Raw genomic sequence first — 22,414 nt, 5'->3', positions numbered from 1 at the left:
TGTACTTAATGACAAAGACATGAACAATGAAACAGAGAAAATTATATTCCAGCCAAGTAGAGAAGCCACGTGCTGTGAACTCGTGGTTACCAGGGACTCAACGCTGACCCATTTCCCTTGCTGAAAAGGGACTTCTCAGATGTGATTCCCAAGGGCCAGGATGAAATAAGCTGGTGGAGTTTCTAGGACACCTAGATAAAGGGAACCACTCAGCTTTCCATGTGATGCTGGGTATTACAAAGGTGGATTTCGGGGATACAGGCTGTAACCTTCAGCTTAAGCTGAAGATCAAATCAATCCTACTGCTCTGCCTCATCTGCTGTGGTCACTCCAGCTAGAGAGGGACTCACTGCAGGACTGGGTCTGGCACTGGGAGCTCCTGGGGTCTGGAAACCACTGTTTGAGGGATGCAAGCCTGTTGAAAGCCTGGGGGTTAATTCCACACCATCAACAAACACTTGGTTTTGAAATTACCCTTCCCACAACACTGAAGGCCGAGGCTGTTTTTTAAGCCTGGCAAAAATCAATCTCCTTCCTCAGGAACATCAGCACAGAAGAAATGCCCAGGATAAGTCCCATCCCCTGTCCCCATCGATTGTACACAGAGCATCCACACAAGCTGGAGAAATGATCTCTCACTGCTTGGTATTTGTTTAGTGCTTCACTTGCTTTGAATTGCAAGTGCTTTGATAAATGCACTGAGAAGTTCCCCAGCTTCTCTGTTCCATCGGTGAACAGCTGGGTGAGAACTGCCGGAATTACAGGGTGATTTTTCACAGCAGTGCTCACTCCCTGCTAAAGACTCAGTGCCTTTTCCTGCTCCTTTATCCTTGCAAACTCCCTGCTCTTCCAGTAGCAAGGCACAGATACATTATACATTTTCGGAGATGGGCTCAACAGGCAATGTTTGAATTTGGGTATAAAAGCTTGATTTAAGGATTTTTGTCCAAAATCAACAGCTCAGCAGGCAAACATTCCCTTGTAGCAACCTGTAGGAGAGCAGTTAAAAATGGGAATAGCAGCCATGGGCTTTAGGTCTTGCTGGGTTAAGATCCCTTAAATGTGCCAGAGCCAGTAATTCACCTGGATTTGGACAATTCACAACCACATAAAACTGGCAGAGCAAGAGCAAAGCCCCCTCAGCCACTCACACCAAGCAGCCAAGGGACTGACCAGAAACCTGCTGCTAAAATAACAGCCTTAATCCCACCAAAATGCCTGGATCAGGCATTTATAAGGAAAACTGGCACATCCCTCACCTCACCCTACCAGCACTTCAACAGGATGAGGAGCGTGAAGGCTCTGGAGCTCCAGGAGTGGGCACTCCTGGGAGCTTGGTCCCTTGGTCCCTCTGCTCAGACTATCTCCTCATTCTTTCTTCAGGGATTTGTTGTATGGCACTTGAAAATCCAAGGCAGGATCTAGGAGTAAAAGAGCCAGAGGTCTCCCTTGCTGGAGTGAGTAGGAGTGTTCTCCATCCTCTGTCTAATCCTGTTTGCACAGAGGAGGCAGTTCCTGCTGTGCAGCTGTGACACTGGGTTGGTGCAGCTGTCTCCGATTCCATACCATGTTCCCTGTTAAAATAACTGCCCGTGGTGTCCCTGGGCTCCCTGCAGTACCCACAATTGCATTCCTCACGTTTTCTGGGACTGCACGAGGTCCATCAGGGATGCAGCCTGCAGTGAGCGCTTCCGATACCAAAGGGAAAGGAGGGACCTGCACAGCAGCACCTGCTGAAACAAAGGTTCCATTTCTGGGGGAATCAAAACTCCCACTTTGTGTGGCTGATGCACACATGGGCAGTTCAGCTCTCTGTTCTTCCAAGTGTCCAGGCTCTATTAAATTTAACATCCCTGTGATAAGGGTTATTATTAGCAGGTGACAGCTACTTTAATGTGCCCAAAGTCAGCAAAGCATTCGCCTTCCTGCACACCAAAACCTTGGATTATTGTACTGACAATGAGCTTTAAGGTCCACTCCAAGCCAAAACATTCCATATTCTATGGTTCAAACCTCTCTACAGGTTTAAGATAAAAACTTTGCTGAACAGCAAGCAGTGCTTTCTGTGCTGCCTCTCAGCTGGGAACTCTGACTGCTCAGGCTAGAAAGTTACAGCCACAGCATTTGGGTGATACCATCCTGTTTAATGGACTTTTTCCTGTAAGTCCTGAGTATCAACATTTTATTTAAGATGACTCCCTTTATGGCTAAAATTGGCTATTCCTTATTAATATTACAGACCACCAATGATCCCTGCTCACAGCTACAGCAGCCTCTCGTTCTTGAAAATGTGTTAAAAATCACAAACTGGCACCAAAAAAAATTGTTGGAACAATCCCCATGGTGGAGGCTTCTGAAGGGAAAACTTTTAGCAGTACTGTTTTTCCTCCTTTGGAAAAAAAAGCCACGTTTGCCCAAAGCAAAGTGTTGAGCAGGAAAATAAATTCAGTAAAAATTTTAAAAAATATATTGCTTATAATGGAAGAATTTCAAAACACCTGTGTGTTTATTCTGACTTGTCTCTTGTGGATTTTTAAGCTTCCCTTCCTAACACCTTTTCCAATAAAGCCAGAGGAAATAAATATATGGCACATAAATCCACCTGAGGGGATCAAGCAACTCTTCTATTTAATACCAGGCGAGTACTGAGAGCCCTGGTGCTGGCAGAGCCCGGAGCAGAGCACAACAGGATCTCAGGAGAGCTGGAAATAATTAATGCAAAACCCTGCAGTGACCTGGAGTGCTGCAGAGCAGCAGCCTTCCCAGCCTTGGTGGCCTTGAGCTCCTTCTGCAGAGCTCAGCAGGCACTGCTCCCTAATAAGCCTGGAAAAGGCAATAAGGGGTTTTGTTTTCTCTGGACGATGCCCAGGGAAAAGACAAGGATGTGTAAGTTACCGTCTTGTTTAAAGGTCACAAATAGGAAAAAACTACTTTCCTAGGTGGAAAAACCTGCTAGATTTCCACTGGCACAGAGCCTACTGCTGGATTTACTCCTGACCCACCCACACCACGAGCTGATGCGATTGTGATGATCCCTTCTTTCCCGAAGGCCACTCTTACCAGATCTGGCTGACCTGCTTTGACATCCATCTTCATCTGCAGGACTTGTCCTGGGAAGCTGGACCTGAAATTCTCTCAGAATAAGGAGAACAATCTCCCGGGCTGGAACTTCTGGAAAGTGAGGTCTCCTGAAGCTCTGCTCTTCCTGCCTTTGAAGCCTCTGTGCTTCCATCAGTGGGAGTAACACCGGCCGTTCCCAGAGGGGAATCCACGTATTTTCGTTCACACCAAGGGAATCTCCTTTTTTCTTCTTTTAGAACTTCAGCCAAGATGCTGCTACACAATTTAAGGTTATTTATAGGTAAGAGTGAAGAAAACCCCGGAGTCAAAGTTTGAACATTCTTGCACTTGGTTCCATGAGGTGTGACAGGTGTAGCGGAGAGAGCTCTGCAGGAGCCCCCACCCAGGGGGACAAATGGGAATTTGAGCCGCAGGAGATTCCTGTCACTGTCCTGACCACGGGCTGGGACAGCTCACAGCATCCCAGAATGGTTTGGGTTGGAAGGAACCTTAAAGATCATCTCATTCCACCCCTGCCATGGGCAGGGACACCTCCCACTGTCCCAGGCTGCTCCCAGCCCCAATGTCCAGCCTGGCCTTGGACACTGCCAGGGATCCAGGGGCAGCCCCAGCTGCTCTGGGCACCCTGTGCCAGGGCCTGCCCACCCTCCCAGGGAACAATTCCTGCCCAATATCCCATCTAAATCTCCCCTCCTTCAGCTTAAAGCCATTCCCTGTGTCCTGTCCCTCCAGGCCCTTGTCCAAAGCTCCTCTCCAGCTCTTTTGGAGCCCCTTCAGGCACTGAAGGTGTTCAAGTACCTACCAATTTACTAATGAAACTCTAATTAAACTTCTGTTTTCTTCCCAAATCCATAAGCTACAGAAGAGAACACTATAAAGGTACCTGCAAATACTCCCCACAAATCTAACATGACAGAGAAATGCATGTGAAACACAGCAGTTGGAGAGAAAAGAGAAAGCCAGGGGAAGATTCTCCTCAAAGGAAGCCAGAGACCAACATCTTTCAAGCTGATCCACAGACTGTTCAGAGACAGAACCATGGAAGAACCAAGAAAAGCAAGTCTGTTATCAACAAAACCTTAAAATAAACCTTGCAGCACTGAAAAAAGCAAAGTTTCAGACTGATTCTAGTTACATTCAGTGTACTCAGAAGCATCTTCCCACTTAACAGGAGTTTTATCTGTTTGCTTATCTTATCTTGATGCTACACCAACAGTAACAGCTTCTCTTTACATTTTAACTCAGGACATGTCAGAGGCAGTGAAATGTCCCCAGAGATGTGAGACATGAACTCCAAACCTGCACAGTCATGAATATGCCAAAATTAACAATGCTCACACGTCCTTCTGCCAACACGTTCCATCCCATAAGCAAAGAGAGGACTTGGAGACTCCCAAACTGTCAATCCAAGCTAATTTCAGAAATATTTGATGATGCTTCCTTTTGTAAGCATATGTGATAGTTCTAATTCATTGAGGCTTCCCATATGGTGCACTCCTGTTCTTCTTGCTATCAACAGAGGGGGAATCAGAGTAAATTTGGAAATAGAGGAAACAGCGATTCCAGGTTTCTCACAATCACCCAGAAAATATTTCATTGTACCAGGAAAACTCCCTGATTTGGAACTGAAGGGCACAGAAGCCAATTTTCAGTAGCTTTTCCTCAATGCTGCCTTCCCTGTTAGTGAGAGGACACAGCCACAGGCCCTGCTCCTGGGAATCACCAACAGGGACTGTCCAGGAGTCAGACTGGAAACCTGGTGTTCCACAGGTGTGAAACTCCACAATTCAGGATTAAAGCTGCTGGCCGTTGCCTTCTGACAGATCACAACCCAACGTTGTTGTTTTTAACAGGACCGTCATGAAAACTGTGAAGTCTAATCAGGTGTATTTTTGCCAGAATATTACCTGAATTAAATAAATAAATAAATATATTAATAAAGCCATACCCTTTGTACTTAGGAATCAGCAGTTATGGTGAATGAAAATACCTGCAGGTAGCACTGGCTGGAGGGCACGATGACACCTGTTCCACCTACATGGTGCATGGAATACCAAGCAGAGCTTTTAATATTTTTTGTTAAACAACCCCAGAATTCAAGGATCTTGTATAAACATAAGCACAGGTGTCAGGCGTGGAACACTCCCTCTGCCACATCCCTCAGTCCCACAAACAGACCAGCCTGAACAAACCACCACTTCTGAGCTGCACTTCTGTTGGTGGAAGTGAGCTCTTCCACCAACGTGGAACCTGACAAGTATTAAAACCTATGTTAGGATTAAATAAGATTTTATTGTCACATTGAACTGCTTTGTCAGAGATGTACATTTTGCAGGTTTCTGTGCAGAATAAAAATCAAGACGGTGGCTGCCAACCTGTCAATTCTGATTCCAGCACTGATTCAGAGTTCACACCTGAGCCACAGGTGCTCACAGGTGGGGACTCCACAGCAAGATCTCTGTTTCAAGGAACTGCAACACTCCAAGACAAAAATCCATCCAGTTAAGGCTAATGAGAACAATGTAAAATAGTTAAAACCAGAGCACTAGATGTTTAAAGGTGGAAACACTCGGTAGAAGAGCGGCAATTTTAACATCTCATTTTTTCCCAGAGTTATTTTGCTTCATTTAGTACAGGTAAGGAGAGGGTAATGAACAGACTTTTACCTATAGATATGATCCAAAAGATTAAAATTTCAGTGTGTAAATTTGAGATATTTAACATTTTTAAGCAACTGCTTTGCTGTTCTGGGTATAAACCGAAGAAGTGGCTATTGACACCTCCAAGTGATAAATGCTGCAGATAACCTCATCTTAAAATGTGTATTTTCTCATTTACACATCAGGGATAAAGTCCAATAATACAAACTTCTTAGTGGCACAATTTCACATATTTTGGGCAACGTCAGCATACAAGCAGTATTTAAATAAAAGTAAGTGCATCCAAACATGAAATTCTCTAAATATACCACACTTCATTTATCCCAAACGGCAGTTTTCTGACAAGAGCTGTAATTCAAATTAAAATAATCATTTACATGTTTCACCCAGAGGAAAAGAGGTAATAAACCCAGGGGACTCTCCAAACAATCTTCTCCTGCCCTATCCCCTATTTATTACATAAAATAACTCATCTAGAAGCCTAAATCCAATACTCAGATGCAAATAAAAGGCAAGAAGCAGTCTCTGATGTTTGTAATTTGCAGACTCCGAAGTCCAATCATGATGGAATTTACTACTTCTGTTGGTCATTTACTCCTGTATGTGCACTTCATATTTATGCTAAAAGAACACGAGACAATAAATGAGGCTAGTGTGGCGTAAAGTCATTGTAAACCCAGTGAAACCAGAATAATTCCATTTATGACATTCATCTGGATGATTTACCAGGCATCCCACCCCCCCCAACACCCTTTACAGGAAAAAAGGCAACCATCAGTTGAAGTGAGACACATTCTGCTAGTAAAAGGGCGAACCAAACTCCTCCTCTGATGAGGGCATGCCCACAGAAGGAGGGTGACCACATCTTTTCCAATCAGGCTTCTCAGAATTATCAAAATTTCTTTGCTTGCAAAGGCCAATTTGGCTTACCATAGAAAGCTATTTTGAAGGCGACTGATATATTTATTCCCTTTCAAAAATTAAAATTCAAGGCATGATAGTGCAAGAGGTAAGTTTTGATTTGAGAACATTATCTGTAGACTAACTGTGCTTAGTTACTACATCCCAATTTATTGTCTTAAAGAAAATATGGCAACAAAAGCTACAAGATCTCTATAAATTTCATTTTGCCTAAATTTACCAGTACATCCATGAACCTCATCAGCATTAGTACAACTTGATTATCCTAATGATTCCATTATAAAACTTGCAAAATGTATCACAAGGTGAATAAACCATCTAGTGCAAGTCTTCTACATTTTGTGTGCACAGTAATCCTGTGTAGTTCAATTCCTCCGGGTTAAATCCCCAAAATCTCTCGGTAACAATTATGAAAAAACAGTGTCATGTGGATTTGTTTTGTTTTCCCCCCTATCAAATCTGAGAAGTTTGAGTGTTCCTGGAATCACCATCGGGATGTGCTGAAGGTCGTGACTCCCTTGTCTGTGAGTATTCACTGTCAGAGGACTCTGTGGGTTCGAGCAAATTCTCATAATCACTGTCTTCTGATTCGTCACCATTGTCAGCGAGCGCTCTTTGGGAAGATGGCATGGATGCTCCATTGCCAGAATATTTCAATCCTGCAGTTGTGGAAACATAACTGGAAGAACCGACTGCCTGAGGCCGAGGCATGAAGACGCTGCTCTCCAGGAGCCCGGGGCTGACAGAACTGTCTTGAGTGGTTGTGTTGAAATCCGAGTAGGGCGGGGGAGGATCGGAGACGTCGGAATCTTCAAGTGTGCAGCCTTCCACAGCAAACCCAGTGTAGGACGTTCGTGGGACAAACATGGGTTCCAAGTTATCTGTTGGCATTTGCCTGCTTAAAATTGCCTGCTGCATTCCTACAAAGCAAAGAACAGAGGGTACTTAATGATTTCTTGGCAACGTGCTCCACATACCCAAGCTGTGACCACCCTTGCCTGTCCTCTCTTCTTTCCTTTTGCTTGTCATCAAATGTTCATCCCTGGCACTGCTTTCCAACTCCAGCACTGGCTCCTGTCCTCTCAGTCTGCTCTATTCATCTTTCATACTTCTGATTTTAGGCTTATAGAGTCATCAATACACTACCCCTGACTGTCACATCAAATCTTGCTTAACACTGCATCCTGCTCTTTGAGCGTGACAAACTTCCCTAAATTTAGCAGTACAGCCATGAAGCTCATCAGGATCAGCAAAGCTCAATTATCCCAGTGATCCCATGTCAAACCCAAAATGAGTCAGAAAGCAAATAAACTATGCAAGTGCAAGCGTGCTACACTTTCATGTGCACAGTCATCCTGTACAGATCATTTCCTTCAGTTCAAGCTCCCAAAAAACACAGCAACAGGATGTTTCCACAGCCTGTTGCTGTTTCTACCTCATCTTTCCTCTGTATTTTTCAGTTCCTACTCACATCAAAAAGCACCTGCATTAGGGCTCAACCTGCCTGCTCCTCTCCACCTGAGTTCTTATTCAGTAAAACTCAACTCACTTTTCATCCATGATAATTGGTATTTGACATTATATCTTAAAAGAATCGCTTTGTGCTTTCTCTTCCAATGCCCCTTGTGCCAGGGGACAATCTCATATCCCCTGCAAAGAAGTTACCACGTCTTCTTCCCTGAAGTTATTATTTTAAAAACTACACCCACATAAAAAACCTAAATAATGGAATTACAGCTGCGAGTGTTGCAGGGTGTCAGAACAGGAATGTGAAAGTCATCTTGAATGAGCTGATTTGGAAAATAATTTGAGGAAGACGTGCACAGGAATAGTGAACTGCAAAAGCTGCAAAATGAGGAACACTTGCATCCTTCTGCAGAAAAGAAATGTGATTTATGCAAACTATAAATATCAATATGCATGAGGTGTGCCCAGCTGTGGAGATACAGGTATGTATCATTTCATTGTTGTTAAAAATGCAACTGGAATATATCTAATTTTGAACACCACAAAAAAATATTAATTTAAAAAATAGGGAAAACTGGAGAAACTCTACCAAAAAAAAGGGCTCATTAGAGATCTAAAACATAGGAAAGGCTGGTATAACTGGGATCAGTAGGGAAGACTGAGGAAACAATTTTGTTCTTAAATGTGCCTAAGAGGCTGCTGCGGAAAGGTAAGTTAGAGTACTGTACACTAGACACAAGGAAAGACTTCCTGGCAGGAAGTTTTGTTAAGCACTGGGAGAGACAGGTTTTTGACTGGTTCCTAAGAGGTTATTAACCAACAAAACTGTCAGAACTGACACTGGGATGTGTAAGGAGAGGGACACAATGGGATCAGCTCTATTTACTGTAGCACTGTGTTTCTGCAGAAACCACAAATGCAGGGTGAAGAGCTCCTTTAACCGAGTCAGTGAGATGTCTCTTGGGAATAAAAAGAGCATATTCCCTCAAGTAGCTACATAACAGCACTCCATTTCTGGGCCACAACAGGAGACCTACAATGGGAGATTTCCTGGCATCTGGGAGGTGCACAGCACTCACCAAAGGCTGGAACGTCCTGCTACATGTACAGAACTATTTCAGTGATCTGGCAACTGAAGTCTCGACTGCCTTTTATGCTGGAGTGTGTAAGTCATAACCTGTTAACCCCAAGTTTGTAAGAACACCAAGCTCTCACACAACACTCCTGCAGGAATTGGAATCAAACACTCCCTTTTCCTCACTAAAACCGAGGAAATTCTCCCAGCATCGAGCAAGTGAGAGAACAGAAGGCCAGATTCAGTAATTAACTACTCACATCTAAAAATACTGCAGAGCTCCACGCGGCATGTTTTCTTGTTTCAGCCCTCTCACATGATTATCTGCTCTGGCATGAATTCTCAGTCCAGCATTTGCATCTTCCTGGTAGTACCTAGAGCTGAGCACTGACTGCTCTTCCTCCTCCTCCTCCTCCCCCAGCTTTTCCCATCTGTGCTGGGATCAGCTCCAGTCACACTAAATACCCACCTCTGCTTCCCCATAGTAGCAGTTCCCTGCCTACTTCATCTACAGCCAAGCAGGAAACAGCAGTGACTCATTTACTTCCACCTTTTAAATGGTCCTGGGCTAATCCTGGCTCTGTTACCTTATATTTGAGGTTCAGAGAAAGAAGAACTTGGGCTGACAGATCAAACTGCTCTAAAATGCTCGTGTGATAACAGTACCTTGCTGCCTGGAGAAAATTAAAATACCAGTCATAGCAGCAGCAGGCCCATTGCAGAGTTTAGGGTGTTCACTCACCTAAACCATCTTTTTGTCAGACACTGCTTTAGGTAACAGGATACAAAAATAATAAAAAACACCTTGTAGCTAAAATGACAACCTTTCCTTATTTGCTTATCATTTCAAAACATGGGTAAAGAGAGGCAGTGTTTGCTGAAATACAAAGGTTTTTTTGAGTGATTTGATTATGAATTATTTGAGTTTTAATCTTACTTCCCATTTGCCTATTCTCTGCCCCTTCTCTCTACCTTCAGTCTTCCTCTGCACTCACAAATTCAGTTAGATCAGCAATGCCTCTTTGAAAAGAACCAAGTGCTTCACAAAACTTCTCTACTGCTAACCAAAGTCTCCGGAGGCCACAGTCAGTTTTTAGGAAGGAGGGACAGTGTGGCAATCAGCCAAATCTGCTCAGACAGCAAGGCTCACTGACTCAGGAAATTATGGAGCAGCAAAATAAGATGAACACCACCTACAAAGATTTACTTCAACATTGAAAAGTGGTATTTCAGTGCTAAACATCTTTACCACTAAGTCAGCAAATGGGAGTGGGAATAAAGACTTTATAAAACCATGGATAGCTCCTGGCCTGTGAGCACAGTACCCTGTTTCTTTCCTTCAAAAGGAATCTCTCCAGTATTTAGCACTTTTTTCCACTTTTCTTTTCCTACAACTGATCTTTTCCTCTGTTATTTCCAGAACTGACTTGCTCATTCTTTCTTTACAGTGTTGTCTCTTCTGTATTTTAAGCTTGCTAACACTGGCTGACTCCAGCAAAAATACCTGCAACACAAACTTGCACAGCTCAGGTGTCACCCAGCATAAATCCATCGTATTGCCCTTCCCAATGGGATGTTTTTTCCCATGAGTTATCAGCAATACAACAATTATTTTAACTCCACAAAACCTTTTCTCCTCACAGCATCTGCTTGTGGAAAAAAAAAAAAAAGGTAATTAAAAGGCAACTTACTTATTTCTTGTTCTTTTTCATTCTTCTTTTGTGCGATTTGCCTTTTTAACTTGTTTACATCAGCTTGAAAAGATTCAACAACACGTTCACTTTTTTCTACATCTATACATACTGCCTGGGAGAAAAACATAAGATATGCTAAGATTGGGCAAAAATACAGGAAATAGTTTCAGGACAACATTAATAAAGCTACTACCAAACAAGAAGGCATTGAAGCACAAAACTAGAAGCAGGATTTAACTGCAGCAGAGATATTCAACCTCGAGATTGTTTTCTTTACTGCTGTTGCTGTGTTATAGGAGAAGAATTTCCAAACAATTCACCATGACAGAAGATTTGTAATAAGATCCAAAGTTGGTTAGTGTCCCATCCTAGGAAGTGTTTAGGATGGATGAGGCTTGCAGCAACCTGAGATAGTGGAAGGTGTCTCTGCCCATGGCAAGGGGTGGAATGAGATGAGCTTTAAGGTCCTTTCCCACCCAAACCATGCAGTGATGCTATGAAATTAAGTATTGGTCATGATCATTAACTATGATCAGTTTTGAAGAGAGCATTTCCAGGGATGGTGACTCCACCACTGTCCTGGGCAGCCTGTTCCAATGCCTGACAGTCCTCTCAGTGAAAAAATTGTTCCTAATCTCCAATCTCAACCTCCCCTGCTGCAACTTGAGGTGGTTTCCCTCTCCTCCTGCCCCTTGTTGCCTGAGCAACAATGTCTCCCCTCAGCCCCCTTTTCTCCAGGCTAAAGAACCCCAATTCCATTTTTCCAGGCAGTAACTGAAACAACAGCAGGAGCACAAAGGATAGCCATGCTCTTGGCAAGACCAGCATTACAGAATAATGCCATTAGCTAATGGATACATCTCTGAAGATAGATTTTCCTATTCCCTGAAGCTGCCATGGAAGTATCTGCCTTACCCACCTTCCAAAGGAGGTTGGAAGTAGCAACTTCCCAGTGAGAAAGAGCAGCTTCCCCCTGTGCAGGCAGGTGCAGGGGATGGTTGGAGGGATTCCTGCCTTGTTCCCTGCTTCGGGAGCCAACCAGCAGAGCTGAGCTGGAGCAGAGACATGAATCCCCCCAGGGCAGATGAAAGGGAAAGCCTGGGAACAAGCTGTGACTCCAGCACAATTAGCAGATGTGTGAGCTCCCGGGGCAGCACAGCTCCACTGCTCTTCACACAGGACAAGCTGTGAACTGACAAGCTCACAATGAGCAGAGCTGACACTCGAGGCATTTTCAGATGCTTTGGCACATTTGGAGCAGGATTCACTCATGCTCCACACAAAACGTTCACAAGTTTTAACTAACAGATGGTGCTCTGCTCATGCTCCATACCCAGAGCCAGGAGTCATTTTTAAACCTCTGCAAATCCCTACAGCCTTCACCAGGGCTTCTCTTCACTGCAAACCCTTAAAAATGACTAACACCTCCCATAAATCACTAAGTATTAAATCATTTACTTGCAAAAATTGGTATTTGTGGTGATATTTGTACCAACCACTATCACAGCAGCCACTGCAAATGCTCACATTAAAAAAAACCTGAAACATTTAAATTCAGACTTCTTTTCCTACAGCTCCTGATAATTGTTTATGAGCTTTAAAAATCTCCATCTCCTTCACTCCTGCTTTAACCAAAGGATGAATGCAAGATGCCACATATATACAGACCAATATGGAGTAAAGGATGTTACCTGTACTTTTTCCTGAAGTGCATTATAAACCTGATATATAGCCCTGATGTCCTTCATCACTCCATCTTTGTCAAAAAAATCAGTACTAAAAATGAAAGCAAAGCAGAAATCATTAGTGAGAAAAGAAATACAGGGTTCTAGCTCATGCTGTCTTCGAATTCCTGTTAAGCAGTCTATCACTGTATTTTTAAAATGTATTTTATTACTAAATATCCTATTTTAGCAATAGTACATACAGTCATAAACCAAAATTTAGACAGCAGCATATTCAATACCAAAATTCCTTCTGTAACAATAAAATCTCATTTGAATGAGATTAAACTTGTGCCAAAATCTTTAAGCTTGTATAATTTCATTGTTAACAGCCAGAAAAGCTACTTTGAATTTATAGCATTTGATTGAAAATACTTAAGAAAAACAACAAGACTTCAGTGCTTCTGAGGCAGAGTTCAAGTTTTAAACCAAGCCTGCACACGGAATTCCTTGGGGAGGTGGGTGGTGGGTGGAAATAAAGTCAGAAGTTTCCAGCCAGAAGGGCCCCAGCATGGACTGGCCACACCAACTCTGCTTTTCTGAAGAGTGCACCGAGTTCCCTTGGTTCTTCTAAAAGATCCAGGTCTAAGCAGGAAAAAAGCACACTGGGAACTGATCACTGTCCTCCAGAACTGGTGTTTTGCTGCTCAACATGCCCATTTGTAGTATTCTCTGGGAGGTACAGAGTGTAGAGCTTGACAACGACTTTATTTAAAAATGAAAAGTCCTTACCCGTGTTCCTTAATAACTTTGGCATAATTCTGAGAAGTATTTGGCACTGAAGAAACTTTGTATTCCTGTTGACTAGTGTTGCCTAAATTAGGAATAGTAAGTGACACCCTTTGATTATACCTGCAGAGAAAAGTTCAGAAAGCTTTCTTAATTCATTGGAAAAAGATTCTTTACAAAAGCCTGGATATTATCCCATCCCTCTGATGATCAGAACTCATCTAATTTAAAAGCTTCTGCATTAGATCTGTTATAAAAGTTGATGAATATTTCAAGTTGTGTTCAAAATAAATGCAGGATCAAAAATTCCCTTAGTATAGAGCCATTTCCACACCTCCTGGAATCTTTGAAATGTGCGCTCAAACATTCAGATCCACTATAAAAAAACATGGTAGTGACATCTGATGTCTCTTAAAATAGATTTTTTGTCTGATGATTTAGAGACTGAAAAGAATTTTTGCTCACCCTAATTTTAATTTATAAATTATTTGCACAAAAAAAAACCCCAAAACCTGTCATCACTAACAAACACCCCAAGAAATCACTGGACAAACACAAAAGCCTTCTTTAAGTGCAATTGTACAAACTCCTAAATTGTTTAAAGGATAGCAGTAAGAAGTAGAACAAAGAATGAGGATTGGTTCATTGACAGTTTGCTTACCTTCTGTTTGGTCTAAAAAGCACATATTCTAAAGCATGGGTTGAGTTATTTGCAGTGGAAATGAAGCTGAAGAGAAGGAAGACGAGATCAGGCACTCCAAGGATGTGTGTCAGCTGTTTATGAATGATGTGCTCTCTATATGACATCTGCTGCTGAGTGTTTCTCCTAAATCTGTACCATCCAATAACGTTCTGTAATCAAATTACATCAGAAGAAAACCCACAGTGTTACCTGAGAGACACAGATTTACCTTCTGAGAATAAAGGGGCTAAAACTGTGGTATCACCATTACCCAAAAGCTTTAGGACAATGAAACAAACTGAATTCCTAGAGACTTGAGTTTGAGAGAATCAATACAGCCTTACACTTTTGGAGACCTACACTTAAATCTTTTACATTTCTTCAGGGAAATTGGACATTGTCCCCAGTTTATTCTAAGCACCACAAATCCAACAACTTCTGTACAGGATAAGCCCTGGATCAAAACAAACCACCAGATTTGTGAAGGAAAGTATTTCTTCTAGTTAACTACCTTTTTTTTTCATTTGTTTTCCAAACCCACTCTTTCTAATGCCTGCAACAGGAGGAAAAGATAGAAAACTTACTTTTCTTCTGTCTTTAAGAATCCTGTCCAAACTCTCCTCATTAACTTTGCCTGCATAGTCATAAAAGCTTGAACAAAAAGGAAGAGAGAAAGGTAGGTATACAGTTTATACACACATATTATACATAAAGTAAATAATTTATACTTTGAGTGTTCTACAAGTAGATGGCATTCTAGACAATACCAAGCAACTTCCAGAGCCTTACTTTTACCAACAGAAATGCACTGTGCAATTTTATTTTGACCAGCATTCTGTAAAACCCTGCTTTGATAATCAAAAGCCTACCAGCCTAGAAGAAATGAAAGCAGGGCCACTCTACATGCAACTCCAAATCAATTTCTTGAGCTCCAATCTTGCAGTTACACTCACATGGTTGGACCCTTGAAGCCAAAAGAGTGAGCAATAATTCAAAGTATCATGATCTTTCCATATGGTTCCGCTTCCACAGCTGAACCCAAACCCTAACATGTCGTTATTTCTCAGGACTTAGGAATTTATAAATCTACCTATGCAGACAGGTTTAGAAATTCAAGTAGATCATACTGCATGATAAAAGGAAAAACATTTGAAAATAGATTCCTCCCTGGTCTCTTTCAAGAGCTGATATCACTAACACCTAAAGCAGCACAGGAAAACGCTCTGGTTTACGGGTCTAGGATCTCAGTTTTTGTGGGGTGGGGTAAAAAACCACCAAATCCTGAGCTCAGTGCTTGGCTGGTAAATAAAGGTGGAAGTATCATTTGCTTCAAGGTGTAAGTTGTTGGGAAAACCCAGACTACAACTAATGACTAACTTGAGACAGCACGTTATATTGTCACAATCTTTTCAATTCATGCTTGCAATATTTATTTATAATCCTGGTAAGCAGTGGATATCCAACTCTGTCTCTGTCTCTTGGGGTGACTTTATGATGTTGTATCCCATATCGCTATTCTATGCCCAGAAATTAATTTTGTGCCTTTCTATGCCTTTAAACTGAGCCTGAGAGGGGGGAGACAAAAAAAAATAAGGAGGGCTGGTTGTAACCTGCCTTCTATCAGAGGATATTTTCCTCCAAATTTGTCCAAACCGGCACACTGTGCTTTGCAGGAATAACCAACAGCACGCTCTGGTCCTGATAAAAAGTGTATGAGCTGTGAGAGTTGTTGGTGCTGTGCAGTAAATGAATTCATCAGCTTTCCTGAGCAGCAGCACACAGTGAGATCCTGCCTGCTCCCCTTCCTCCATCAGCTCCGGCACTAACAACCAATTCCTCGCCTGGGGGAAGCAGGGAACGTGATCCGTTTGGATATGTACTGCACAAAGCATCCCTGGGATCCAGGAGGAGCTGACCAGACACTGGGATATTATCTCCATGTGTGGAGTCTGCAGCATTTAAATCACTGGGTTAAGAGTACCCTCTCTGTAATTATCAGCCAGCAAGTGACTGACTGCAGCTTTTCTTTTTAATGCAACCAGTGTCAATCATAATGTCTAAGCTACTGTGTCTTCTTAATTGGCTGGAAATCTCTCAAGACAAGAGGAGATTAATTGGGAATTCCTTCTCAAAGGGAGTTCTAGACAGAGCTTTAGCAGCCATCACTGTGTAACAAGTGGAGACTACACAGAAAATCTACATGTAAATAGATGGAAGCTGTTAAATAGAATATATTAGCCCCATATTTAATGTAAATTCTGGAGTTCAGGAGATCGGAAGGCAAAAATAACTAGAAAGCTGAAAATTTTACAATAATTAGTTGGTGCAGGTTGGTACCACTAAGTACAAACCAACTTGTTAACCCAGCAAGTTATCAGGGTTAGGGCACACAGGGGATGCTGTGACCTACCAGGCCCAGGCAGAGCCAGCCTAAGACTACAATAATTTTAATTGATTTTGACATTCATTCTCATCATCACAGTGATATGAGCTGACCTGACTGCTGCCCTACCTCTACCAGCTACACAAGATGGAAATCCAAAGAGATAGAGAAATAAACCCCTTCCAAACTACTACTAAAGCTGTAAACTCCTACTTTGCTTGTCATGGCTGGTGCCATTTCTGTGTGTTTCTGTAAAACCATCAGATGAGCAAACATTGGTAGGGACATTTGAAATGCCAATATATTGCAAGGAGCTCCCTATTTTTGTATTCTGCAGCCACCACAGCAAGACAACAAAAAAAGCTTACCTAAAGAGTTTTGAACAAGGCTCATGGTTATGGATTTCTGCAACAACAAAAAAGAAAAAAGTGACACATGTCCAACTGCTCCAGGCAAAGAGAAATGACAGTGGCATATCTTGCATGAACTTTCCACATCAGAGCTACTGAGCAAGAAAACATTTGTGTCAGACCACACACTGCCCTTAATGTCTCAACAACACTTGATGACACAGCACCATATCCAGAAAACTGCCTTCACTTTATAATTTGCCCTTTTACATAGAAAAATATTTTAATAAGCAAGGCATACACTTGTTCAGATACACAGAGATTTATCCGAGCCTCAAATACACACTTTCAATACTATTTTATAGTTGCAAATTCCTCACAAAGCATTTCTGATTCTTGTTTTCTTTTTGCTACACCTTTTCACAACAGCTTACTTGCATTCATATACGTTGTTTATTACAGCAGCAATTAATAAAAAAAGGGATGAGGAAGGGAAGCACGGAAATATCATACATTGTAGTGTTTAAAGAGGCAATGCAAACAGAATCTCTAACGAGAAAAGGGGTGAAAAGCAATTTCAAAACATTTAGCTGCACTTTATAATTCTTTTATATGAAATATTAAAAAGTCAGGGCAGTGTTTTTTCATTGAAAATGTTGTAATAAATGCTAAGATGCTTATTTAATCAGCAGAGGTTGTAACATGTCAGCAGTCTCGGAGAAGAGTGAGAAAAGAGTAAAAATCCAATCTACATTATTTTTCCAACACCAAGCGTGACTTATTTTTTCAGGGGCTTGGAGAAACCTGAGACAGTGGAAGGTGTCCCTGCCCATGGCAGGGGTGGAACAAGATGGGCTTTAAGGCCCCTTCCAACCCAAGCCACCCTGGGATTCTGTGATGATGTAGCACAAATATTTCCAGTTCCTCCACCAGAATCCCACTGGAGTGTTTAGCAATAACTTAGCTCAGGCTCTGCCTCCCTGCAGTGACTCACCACCTGCTGCTCTGGCAGCCACGGGCTGCTCAGGGTTGCCATCTCAGCAGAGGCACCAGCGGATGGATCACAATTCCCAAGAACAGCAGACAGCACACATTCACATCTCAGCACATTTGGTGTCTATCAAAACAAGGCCCTGAGCACCCATTCCAGGCACACTGCCTGAGAAACTGCACAATCTCACTGGCAAGAACTCCTCAGGATGCTGCTGTTAAGAGTTACTGACTCCTTTTATTTGATATAAAATTGTGTCAACTCTAATATTTTCACACCATCATGCAGGAATCTGTGGAAACAATCTGCTAACAAAGCCTGTAAGTACAATTATTCCAGCTTAGACCAATTCCTTCCAGCAAATACATTAACTGCAACAACATTCTTGATTCTTGGGTGATAATGTTGCTAAACAGACCTTGTGTTTTGAGAAACAGGAAGCAAGAAGCCTCCTGCTCAGACCACATGAAGCAGCCAACATTCTAAATTTAAGGTTTACACATTGATTTATTTTAATATATATATCTAGTACACATACTATGTACACACAATACTAAGGAGACACAGAAGAAGATTAAAACTCATCTGTGACAACGGTGCCACAATTGTCAATCTCATGAGATGAACTGGGAGTCCAAGAGTTAATTCTGTTGAATAAATATTGAAGTAAAAATGGGAAACAAAAAAAAAAATATCCAGAAGGTCTCCAGGAGTGGGTAATTTCCATTTTCATAAAGTCACTGCAACCAGTAATGTGACAAAGGGGTGATCTAAAAAGGGAGCAATTTTTAACACCACAAACACCTGGTTTAGGAAACCAGGCCAAGGCTGCAGGTGGTGACATCACTGCCAACAATAACCAAGATCAGTGACCACTGAAGAGCAAGGTCTCATTTAAAAACCTAAAAATAACTGGCTCTGTCAGTTTTGTCTGAACACACAGAGCCATCAGCAACACTCTGACAGTGATTGTATGCACACACAAAAAACGCTATACCTTTATTTTCTGTAATTTAGCTCATAACTGATACTTCAATTTACCACCCATGTTCTCTTAGGAATAACCAGAACAGGAAACTACTCAACCTTCTGGAGTCCAGACCACAAAACCATCACCACTGCAAGGTGGGAAATCCCTTGAGATGTAACGTGGTACCACTGCACATGTTCCCAGATCACCTGTTCTGTGTCAGAACAACATCTGAGAGTCAATCCAGAGCTGTTGGTGTTTTCACTGAGCTTTATGCACACCCTGCTTTGTTATCTGGGATCACATTCACAAAGCCAGGTATGGGCATGCTTGGGTATTTAGGAAGGTTTAAGTATATTTTAACAGCTGGTTATATATCCAGAAACAAAAAGGCAGCTTCTTTCAGGGCTTTCCTATTTTCTATAAACCAAACATGCAACAGCTTCTCACTCATGTCTAAAAAAATCTCCTTCAACCAAAACTTGACAGCAAGATCTTTGATCTTCGTTCCTTTTTCACAACAGATCAGCTGTACAGAACTCGTGCTTATCAACAAATGTCTGACAAATGTTCCTTGTCCAGCCCTGCTGTGACAGTTTATGTCACCAGCTCCCAGCCATCCATCCAAACCTGCTACTGAAAATCTGCCCCTTTCAGTATCAGTAAATCAAGCAATGAATTAATTTTATTTTGAGCACATGCTGTATTCAGGCAACTGTATCAAGCAGGAGATTCCCCACAGTAATTTCTCCATCATGGAATGCAGACAAATGTCTTCAGTAAATGATTTTTCCTCCATAAAAGGAGGTGCATAAAGCCCCTGCAACTTGCAAAGATCTGTTTCCTTTCCTCATATCTTAACCACAAACACACAGACACTGTGGCAGATGTGAACCTGAAAGTCTGACACCCTGGGATAGTCTCACCAGTGAAGCAATTCTTAATGAAACCTCCTGAAAACTTGAAACCTGAGCAGTGCCTATTTCAGAACATCTCAAAGTTACATCACTTACCTATCACTTGTAGAAATTCAGTGTTGCTGATCTGTGAATCACTAATGCTAAAAGTCTCTTCTTGTCTCACCTCTCCCAGCAGAAATCCTTCCTACAATTTTAAAAGAAAAAAAAAAATTAAAAATAGGAAAAAATCCACTAAATGCAGTCATTTACTGTAGCTTTCTTAGCCTTAAATTGAAACAAAGATGAAGTTTGAAAGACACATCTGAGCTGCAGTGGGTATAAACTGCCCTGAGGTTCTACCAAAGCCAATTTTCTGCTTTGCCAACATCCTTTTACAACACTACAGGGATGGGTTGTCCAAAAGGAACATTCTACACACAACTTACACAAGGCAAACTCATCACAAAAGGAGGGCTCTGCCCCAGCCCCAGCTACTGGGGGAAAAGAAGGAGGCCTGAACACAATGGTGCTCTGCTCCAGCAAAGCCAAGGGAAGAGGAGTTTAAACCTGCAGGGACTTACACAAATTTTAGTGTGGAGCCTGGGCTGGAGCCCAAACAACAGCAGGGATTGTAAAACGCAGAAAGCAATTTAAAAGTAAGGTAATTTTAAGGTACATTAATTTATTCTCTATCCCTAATCAAAATGAGGAAGGAGACTGAGCTGGAATCAGGAGGTTTTGGCACAAGGTGCAGAGAGAAAGAGCAAGCTCAGGCTAAAAAGGTGCCAACAAAACCGAGGGATTCGGCAATACCCCGGCTCTGCATTGCGCACGTGTCCTACGGGAGCCCCACCCCGCGGGGAACACCCCGGACACCCCGTATGCCGCCTGGGCACCCCACATCCCGGGGAACAGCCCGGACACCCCACATCCCACATCCCGAGGGGAGCACCGCAGGCACCCCACATGCCGGGGGACCTCACATCCCGCTCCGACACCCCACACCCCGCCCAGACACCCCGCATGCCGGGGGGAGCATCCCGGACACGCCACACTCCGGGAGAAGCACCCCGGGCACGCCACCCCAAGGAGCAGCCGGGACACCCCCATTCCTACCCGGGAGGAAGCAACCCGGGCACCCCAGATCCCGGGCACCCCGCGGAGCATCCCGGACACCCCACATGCCGGACACCCCACATCCCGCGGGGAGCCGCCCGGACGCCCCACATCCCGCCCGGACACCCCACATCCCGCCCTGCTGTGTCCGTCTGGGGCCGCCCCCGCCCGCTGTGACCCGCGGCCGGGCCCCACCGGCGGCGGCGCGGCCTGGCAGCCCCGCAGCGCAGCTGCCGGCCGGGGTGCAGTGTGAGGGAGCCCCGCAAGCCCGGGGCGGCGGCGGGAGGCACGTACGTGGTCGGCGCTGCTGTTGGCGCTGCAGTAGCACACGGAGCTGAAGGTGTAGCCGGAGATGGACGCCGCCATGACGGACACACCGCCGCCGCCGCCAGGGCGCACGCGCGCCGGACGCCCGCTCGCTTCCGGCGGCCCCGCAGGGCATCATGGGGAGTGTAGTCCCGGGGGGAAGTGGGGTACCCATATGGGAAGGATGGGAAACTGCGAGCGAGACTTTGGACCATTGAGTTTGGAACAGACCTCCGAGCCCATCGAGCCCAACCTGTGACCGATCCCCAGCTTGTCACCCAGCCCAAAGCACTGTGTGACACGTCCAGTGGTTCTTTGGACACCTCCAGGCGTGAGGACTCCACCACCTCCCTGGGCAGCCCCTTCCAGCATTTAACAACCTTTTCTCTGAAGAAATTTCTTCTGATGTCCAACCTAAACCTCCCCTGGCCCAGCCTGAGGCCGTTCCCTCTCCTCCTGTCCCTGTTCCCTGCGAGCAGAGCCCGACCCCCCCGGCTGCCCCCTCCTGTCAGGGACTTGTGCAGAGCCACAAGGTCCCCCCTGAGCCTCCTTTGCTCCAGCCTGAGCCCCTTTCCCAGCTCCCTCAGCCGCTCCTGGGGCTCCAGCCCCTTCCCCAGCTCCGTTCCCTGCCCTGGACACACTCCAGCCCCTCAACGTCTGTCTTGTCGTGAGGAACATTGATGTGCTGGAGCTTGTCCAGCGGAAGCCACGAAGATGATGAGGGGGATGGAGCCCCTCTGCTCTGGGACAGGCTGGCAGAGCTGGGGGTGTTCACCTGGAAAAGGCTCCCAGGGAGACCTCAGAGCCCCTTCCATTGCCTAAAAGGGCTCCAGGAGAGCTGGAGAGGGACTGGGGACAAGGGATGGAGTGACAGGACAAGGGGGAAAGGCTTCCCACTGCCAGAGGGCAGGGCTGGACGGGATATTGGGGAGAAATTCCGGGGTTCTATCACACACACACACCGAGCTGTACAGGAGGCAACTGCGCAGCAGTGCTGTTTACCACTCTTATTTTTTTTCATTAAAACACCTTGCAATAAACCTTTTAACAGCAATAACGTCTGCGACATTTGCAACGAATAAATACTGAAAAGAATAAACAGCTGTTTTAAATATCGCACTGACTTTCATGGAATTACGGAACGGTTTGAGTAGGAAGGGACCTTAAAGACCATTTACTTACAACCCCTGCCATGGGCAGGAGCACCTGGCACAGACCGGGTCGCTCCACGCCTCATCCAACCCGGCCTTGGACACTCCCAGGACGGGATTTTAGCTGGCCGCAGCGATCAGAACCGCAGGGATTAGAAAACACCCCGAGTTTCGCTGAGGGCCGTGCCCCCCTCACAGCCGGATCACCGAGCCCG

At 44.0% G+C, this 22,414-nt stretch overlaps 1 protein-coding gene across 2 annotated transcripts; it reads right to left on the bottom strand.

Annotated features, from left to right (window-relative positions):
• Positions 1–5,393: 5,393 nt before the first annotated feature.
• Positions 5,394–22,363, bottom strand: ABRAXAS2 (abraxas 2, BRISC complex subunit). Of its 2 annotated transcripts, none has more exons than XM_082286092.1 (9): positions 22,231–22,363; positions 19,741–19,831; positions 16,785–16,821; positions 14,618–14,684; positions 14,013–14,203; positions 13,355–13,474; positions 12,590–12,674; positions 10,896–11,010; positions 5,394–7,582 (listed from the first exon to the last, which is right to left on the bottom strand). In XM_082286092.1, exons 1-9 carry the CDS (start codon positions 22,240–22,242, stop codon positions 7,116–7,118), a joined length of 1,185 nt encoding a protein of 394 aa, XP_082142218.1. In that variant the 5' UTR covers positions 22,243–22,363; the 3' UTR covers positions 5,394–7,115. The 2 variants fall into 2 exon arrangements, with proteins under 2 accessions (XP_082142218.1, XP_082142217.1); XM_082286091.1 differs by lacking the exon at positions 22,231–22,363 and adding an exon at positions 21,037–21,121.
• Between the last annotated feature and the right edge of the window lie 51 nt (positions 22,364–22,414).

This window comes from Coloeus monedula, assembly GCF_965178545.1.
Source record: "Coloeus monedula genome assembly, chromosome: 8".
In the NCBI taxonomy this organism is placed as follows: domain Eukaryota; kingdom Metazoa; phylum Chordata; class Aves; order Passeriformes; family Corvidae; genus Coloeus; species Coloeus monedula.
Note: the sequence above shows the minus strand (reverse complement) of the source record. Positions and strands in the feature narration are given on the sequence as shown.